The 7,803-nt window shown below is 37.3% G+C and overlaps 1 protein-coding gene across 2 annotated transcripts; it reads left to right on the top strand.

Annotated features, from left to right (window-relative positions):
- The first annotated feature begins 3,142 nt into the window (after positions 1-3,142).
- eif3k (eukaryotic translation initiation factor 3, subunit K) lies at positions 3,143-7,579 on the top strand. Of its 2 annotated transcripts, none has more exons than XM_086036142.1 (8): positions 3,143-3,351; positions 4,507-4,605; positions 4,673-4,793; positions 5,531-5,605; positions 5,736-5,802; positions 6,948-7,025; positions 7,285-7,410; positions 7,501-7,579. In XM_086036142.1, the coding sequence occupies exons 1-8, from the start codon at positions 3,290-3,292 to the stop codon at positions 7,530-7,532; spliced, it is 660 nt and encodes a 219-aa protein (XP_085892268.1). In that variant the 5' UTR covers positions 3,143-3,289; the 3' UTR covers positions 7,533-7,579. The 2 variants fall into 2 exon arrangements, with proteins under 2 accessions (XP_085892268.1, XP_085892267.1); XM_086036141.1 differs by having other exon boundaries at positions 5,528-5,605.
- Positions 7,580-7,803: the final 224 nt, after the last annotated feature.

Genomic DNA, 7,803 nt, shown 5'->3' with positions numbered 1-7,803 from the left:
ATTTAAACCACAATACAAATTTATTGTGCTGGCAAGACAAAACAAAAAAATTGGCAGAACGACGGCGAAAAGTCATACACTAAGTCAAGTCACTCGTATCCAAGGCACCGCTGAACCTGTAGATGAGAAAGCTAAGCGCGGAGAGTGTCTGTTGTGAAATTGCATGAATTCAGTCAATTCAAATAGAATGGAAATAGAGCCAACAGCCTCTCCGATATTCACACGCGCTGTATTTTCCCTTGCCTGCTTTTCTGTCTTTGTATTATAATAAAGCTACAGCTGCCAATCTACAAAAAATAGAGGCAGGACTTTTGGAGCCTCAAAATGTTTCACGATAAGAACACCAAGAACATTGTGAATAGACACTTGATGTTTCGCTACCTTTTCGAGTCACTCAACTGTCGCATGTCCAGCAAGCGTTTCATCATGATACCAATTCAGGAGAAGCTTGGTCGTTTGTCGTTTAATGGTAGAATTTGCAGTGATGAAAAAAGACAAAAACTTTTTGTCATATATACTAACACTCTTCAATATGACCTGACCAGGGGCAGGGTGGCCATTGGGACTGTCGGGGGAAAAAAATTCCCGAACGGCCGGTGTGCAAGTGATTTTACATGTTAGTGCATCAGTGAGCTGCACTTTGAAGCCGGATGCAGTTAAATCTGTGAGTGGGTGAATGTGCAACCCGGCAAGCACACACCTACGCACACAGTGTCATTCCAAAGTGAATTGCAAAACTGAAAAAAAATGTGGTTTATAAGGGCGTATTATTCCGTGCAGAATGTACTGTCCCGTACCTAATGCACATCGCACTGGAAATTGCACATTCTACTGCCACAGTGCAAAAGATTGCACTGCGTAACAGAGGGCACGTCACACTGCGCATTGCATCACACTTGATACATTTTTGTGTCAATTCTCACCATGAAATCAGATTCATCATGGTGACACTGCCAAGTGACATCCATCTTGTTATCTGATAGCTCATAATTCGTGTACAGTTCCAGCTCAGACTGCAGTAGGAGCAGAGTTGACACCAGCACAAACCACAAAACCGAGTGAATTGAGGAGGTCCGGCAGAGTTATTAAAACCCCACAGTGGTTAATTGAACAAAGGTAGTGTTTCAGGCTTTCTATATTGAACATTTAAATGCTGACACTGATAGAATTTATGGTGGGGCTGGTGCATATGTTCCAACTGAATGCACTCATGCAGATCTTCTTGTGAATGTTTTATCTGCATCAGATAGCGGTAAGCTGAGTGTGGAATAGAGAACTGTGCGACATCTAATGATATCTTCAGAAATAACACAGTTGCAAGATTAAAAACGTTTCTATCTTGTTGAGGAGTCAGAGGGGTCTTTCATATTTTTGCTGGAACAAAACTCTTTTCAGAGGGAAGGACAAAGGAGCAATAATCAGCATCGTCAAGTTCTCTGGGTCGCTCGTTCTTGGGTTGACTTCTTGTAGGGATGGGCAGCGATGCCAGGTTTTTTTGATTCAATCCGATACCAAGTCATATTGGACCAAATATCGCAATACCAATCCGATACCGAAACTGGAAGTGAATTTTTTTTTCAACACAAAGCTGCACTCACATCACACCATCAGTTTAACCAAACTATCAAGTTCAAACTGTTCTGTTACCGCTTCCATGTCATCTTGTTAACAGTGGCATGCACTCCATGCGAGACACGGGCCTTCACCTTGATCGTTCATCATCCAATCAAATGCGTTTACAAAGTTCTGGTGGGCGGGACTAGAGCCAACAGTCTAACTATAATGCAGCATAATCAAGTCATTCTGGTATCAAATACTGCCCCAAACAGAACAGACACTCAGCAAAATTTGTATAAAGTATTCAAACTAAAACGAACAACAGAAAGAGAGGATTACCTATTAAATCGGTCCCGTGTCACAGTATCAATAGAGACTTGATATGAGCCCGTCTATCGACATGTGCTGTGCGCTGTTCCTACCTCAAGATTTCAGGAATGCCTAAGGCATTGAGCTCAATGCAGCCGTCACGTAAAGGCCAGAAAAACAAAACTGAAATCCAAACGTACTTATTATTACCAGACTTTGTTGTGATAATAATAACAACAATAATAATATTAATAATAATAATAATAATACCATAATAATAATAATAATTCATTTATTAGATGCTTTTCTGTACGTTGCTAAGCGGACCAAAAACTCTCGCCCAATGCCTAAACAAGGAAGACACAGGCCTAGTAGGTTACCAGAAAAAAGAAATTACTATATATTCTTTTTTTTATTTTCTTTCTCTTCTGAAGGAAAGACATCAAGTAACAAAAAAGTGATCCCGGCTGTAAACAAAGTGGCGTTGCTTCGCAATGGTGGTAGGAATGGGCGAACAGGGAAAAACATATATATATGCATCCTTACGAGTTCATTTTACTTATATTTTGTACAAAATCATTCTGGAATTAGTTTTTAAAAACTGACATATTTTTTGGTTACTTGGTTTAAGAAAGCTATACAACGTTATGTGTGCCCTTCTCAAGAGCTTGCTGATGAGCTGATCATTTGAATCAGGTGTGTTACAGCAAGGAGAGATGGAAAACCTGCAGGACAGATGCCCTCGAGGACCGGAGTTGGTGACCGCTGCTCTAAATGATTTATATTCACTTAACTGAAAACTAAATGATACAGCCTTCATACAACTTTATTATAGTGAAATAATTTACTGTAGTTGGATTTAAATAGCCTCTGTATTTAGAAGAAACCTGACATATTTTCAGTTGGAAAAGGTAAACAAACATTTGGGAAAAAAAAAAGAATTCCGACAGATTATGAACCACTATGTTGGAGGTGGGGAGAAGGGGGGAGATTGTTCAATAAAACTTTCTGAGGAAAAAAACTAATCGTTACAGTTTACGTAAAACGAACTTTGCCTCGTGTTTACTGTCCTCTAGTGGACATTATGTTGACCGCGAATGCGCGACACAAATAAAGGGTGAAAACAATATTTTCGAAATGTTTTGTTCGCTTAAAAAAATGTGACTACATTCAGGTAGACTGTATTTGGATCACCATGTGGTATTTATTGCAGTTTCTAAAAAAAATGTTGAACATATGGTTCCTACAACAAGTTTCCAGTCAGTCGACGTTTCATTTCCGGTCTGATGGCGTCTCTTTTCCTGTCCGTTGCTCTTTCCCTTCCGACTCTCTTTTCACTCCACCGGTGCCTGTTTTCGCTCCACGTGTGTGGATTGAATTCGTGCTCCCACAGCCTTCAGCTTTCCACATTTTTTTGACAAAAATGTCGTCGACTTTCGAGCAGATGAAGGCAAACGTGGCCAAACTCCTGCGAGGAATCGATCGGTACGGAGGTTTGCTTGGGCTACATTGAGGCTAGCTGCATGCTAACGGGAAAGCTAGCTATGTTTGCCCCTCAGTGGCTTCTAAACCACAGAAATGTCTCAGATTTCAGTTTGAATTACATTATTAGTCACTGTTCTAGAAACTTGTTCTTGCACTGAGGATGTTATGGACATAAACGTGGAATCGGTGTTGTTTAGGTTGGACTCCACACTATTTACATCTCTGTTTTTGTGCTAGGTGTTACCTTATGCTCAATAAAACACATTTAAATATGAGTACGACGCCTATAAAATCACATAAAATACGAGTTTGGCGTGGATCATTTAGGATTTTATACAAGGTTAATTCACCAAAATTAAATATTTGAACACATTTCAGGTTAAAAATATAATTTAGAAAAATAGTGTGATGTGAATTTAGTTGCATATCTTTCAATGTAGGACATTACTTATTTTGTGTTTCCCCCCATTCCCCCCAAAAATACTCGTATATGTATTTTTTTCCACCATAGTTGCACATTTAATTTGTTACATTTTGTGAAAATAGCAATTTGATGCATTGTTTTGAGGGAAACTTACATTTTGGTTTATATTGATGATTTTATGATGACAATTTTGGGATTATTTTAAAAATGTGCTCTTATGACTTGACTCAAAATAGGTACGATTTTGTATACATTATTCTCAAACATTTGTTAATCCAGTATGCAATACAATAAGTTAATGAAAATTAATGAAATAGTACAACTCTGACATTAGGGGTTCAACATTTTTTTTATAAAATGCATACCCATTTGTATTTTAAATTTGAGGAGAAAAAACCAGACATTTTTTTGTATCATTCCAAGAATATAATTGGATTGTATTAAAAAAAAACTTTAGTTAGGGAATTACTTATTTGATTGTACTGTACTTAATTTTTTAAAATTTAAATAAAATGACTTTCATGGGAGCACTCAAAATATGCATGATTTTGAACCAAAATAATATTCGTTGATTAGTATAAAACTGACCTATTTTGGGTAAGTGGGATTTTTTTTATGACTTTCTAAGTATACTTATGCAAAATTAGTGTTAATTAAATGATACACCCTTGTGGCATTTTAATGTTATTATTAAAACTGTGTAATTACCTCCACTGTCCCACCAACGTCAGATACAACCCAGAAAACTTGGCCACGTTGGAGCGTTACGTGGAGACGCAAGCCCGGGAAAATGCGTACGACCTGGAGGCCAACCTGGCGGTTCTCAAGCTGTGAGTCCAGAAACGCTAACATGTCGTCTTTGTATCGTCGTCATTGATGTGATGTGTTTTCCGCCAGGTACCAGTTCAACCCAGCCTACTTCCAGACCAACGTGACTTCCCAGATCCTGCTCAAGGCGCTCACCAACTTGCCTCACACAGACTTCACGCTCTGCAAGTGCATGATCAACCAGACACATGTATCCCCTCGGTGCTTGTCATGATTTCATTTGACAATTTCATGCGCTTTTGTGAGAATTTAGGGCCATTTGTGCAAAAGCACTTTATTCACATAAAGCTCTGGAAACAATAGAGAGGCCATTACAAAATTAGGGGTTATTTTTTTCTGGGTCACTATGTTGTCTACAGTTGTATATTTTCACTTAGAATTCTTTCACTCAAACCCCACTACCACCAAAGCATCACAAGGATTTAGTTGCAATTTGCCAAAAGCAAGACACTTATTTTGTAGTACATAGAAAATGACATTTTGGTTTACTTTACAAATGACTCATGGAAAAAAAGACGTAAAACCTCACAACAACTTCATTTGTATGACCCATGTATATTTTTCTAATTGTATTCATGAAATCCCTACATTTTCAAAAAAAGAAAAAGAATGCACATACAGTATTTAGTTGGAAACTGACAAGCTATTCCCTTTGTGTCCTTACAACCTTCCAAAAATGTTTGCTTAAAAAATTTAATACTCATTTTAATGTGCCCTTACGACTTCACCCAAAATAAGGATGACATTAGGACTTAGTTGGATTTGATTGTAATAGCAAATGCACTTATTCAGTCTGCAATTGTATGTAATGGGATTTTTGGGGGGGGGCTCTAATTTGTGTCCTCATGACGTCATAAGAATTCAGTAGGATTTTCTACATAGGTTGGGTTGGGGGGGGGGTTCATTTCCTTGACTACAGTGTCGCAGCAAGAGGAGCGCCCCATCAGGCAGATCCTCTACCTGGGAAACCTGCTGGAGACCTGCCACTTTCAGAGCTTCTGGGTAATGCGCACAACGCACGCACGTGCACACCCACACACGAACGCATGCTAGATGTTTAAAAAAAAACAAAAAAACTTTTTTCTTTTTGTAAGGTTTGTAACGTGGCTAAACCTCTTTGTGTTCATCACAGACAAGTCTAGAGGAGAACCGAGAGCTCATCGATGGAATTACTGGCTTTGAAGACTCGGTCCGCAAGTGTGAGTTTCTACATCACAACAATCAATACAAAATGCTAATAAATTTGAACGTAAAATATATATTTTTTTATTAGATTAATCTGAATATAAAATTCGTATACACGTATGTGTTATATATTAGAACCGCAACCATCGATTATATTAATAATCGATTTTGTTTTGTTGATTAATCGATGAATCGAATAAAGTAAATGTTTAATTTCAATCGCTTTATTCAAAAACAGGACATTATTTCAAATTACCAGTGCAGGAAAAATCAGTTACTGGTTTGATCTGTAATGTGACTGAATGTCCGTAACAAATTTTAGCATTGTTTTCCAAAGTAAAAGCAAATGTTTTATTTTAATTCAATACAAAGAAAGACTTTAGAGAATATTCATTGTTGCGGAGCTGAAATTCTGAGGATTTGGAGAATTTTCAATTAAAAGGTATCTAAACGATTATTCGATTATCAAAAATAATTGCTTAATTAGATAATTGATTACCGGTAGTTGTCGATCAATGGTTGCACCTCTATTATATATTAATCGGGGAAAAAGAATAAATAATCGTTCAAGAAAAGTCATTGTTTTATGACAAGAAAAGAGAAAATATTGCAATAGATTTGTCTTTTAAAAAGTTATTTTATGATAGGTTGTCCTTTCGTGTGCCAAATTCATAATGCTCACAGGTTAAATGTGATTTTCAGTGAATAAATGTTAATTTTATATCAATTAAAGTTGAAATATTAGCATAAAAAGTGCTGTCAAGGATAAAGTCTAAATACAAGAAAAACGTTAACTTTATGACAAAAAAGAAATATTGCATGAAGAAAAGTTGTAATTGCTCAATATTAAAGCTTTAAACTTATGTGGGAAAAAATATTTTACTTGAAGTTGTATTACAACAAGAAAGGTCTTAATAGCACATGAAAATTATTTTATGTGAATGAAGTCATAAATAACAGAATAAAGTCATTCTAATTCAAACCTGAATACTACACAAAAAAAGAATGACCAGTCCTAATTTTTACACGGTTAAAAAAGTCATAACTTTTGGTGAAATGCAATTAGAAATACCGTAAACTACAGTGCAAATGATGTCTCAATAATGGGCCAAAAAAAGGGATGTTTTGACAACGCAAATTCTGTGTGTTTGTTGTACAGTCATCTGCCATGTGGTGGGCATCACCTACCAGACGATAGAGCGCCGCCTGCTGGCTGAAATGCTGGGAGACCCTCTGGGTAAGTTCAGTAAGAGTGAGTCAAGTCGTTATATCTTGACTTAAGAATGCCTCAACTTAAGAGTTTTTCAAGTTCCGAGCAGGCATTTTAAATACATTTTAAAGCCCTCCCCCCAAAAAAACAAGGGATGACTCTTAGCTTAAAAAAAAACAAAAACTTGTAGGTTGGGGCACTTGACTCGGTCAAGTAACCACTTTAGTAAGTCAGAGTACCACATCAACACTCGAGTATTGAAGCACGTGTGTATGTCACACCGCAGACACACAGGTGAAGGTGTGGATGAACAAGTATAACTGGACAGAGACAGAGGACGGACAGATCTTTGTCTTCAACCAGGAAGAGAGCGTCAAGCCCAAGAACATTGTGGAGAAGATCGACTTTGAGAGTCAGTACCACAACATGAGGAGATGTCCACCGTTTTGTTCACTAAACATCCTCTTTTTTTTCCTCTCTCTTTCTTCCTCTTCTTGCACAGGCGTATCGAGCATCATGGCCACCTCCCAGTGACACACACACACACACACACAGAGTAATAAATTATCATTTCCAGTCTAGTATGTCCTTTTTCCATATTGTTATGACATCTTGTCACACACACATGCACACACAAACACATGCAGGTACTTGTAACGTCCACGATATTAAAGTGAATTATTAACCCATACAAACAATGTGACTAAGAATGAAAGTAAGAGTATCGCTGTGTGACACATTTAATTATTCAGTTGTAATTATAAGCAAATTAAATGTCAAATTGTGAAATGTGTTGCAAGAACAC

Source organism: Filicampus tigris, chromosome 7 (genome assembly GCF_054856515.1).
Source record: "Filicampus tigris isolate MCC_2025a chromosome 7, RoL_Ftig_1.0, whole genome shotgun sequence".
Lineage (NCBI taxonomy): Eukaryota > Metazoa > Chordata > Actinopteri > Syngnathiformes > Syngnathidae > Filicampus > Filicampus tigris.
This window is presented reverse-complemented; position numbering and strand designations above follow the sequence as displayed.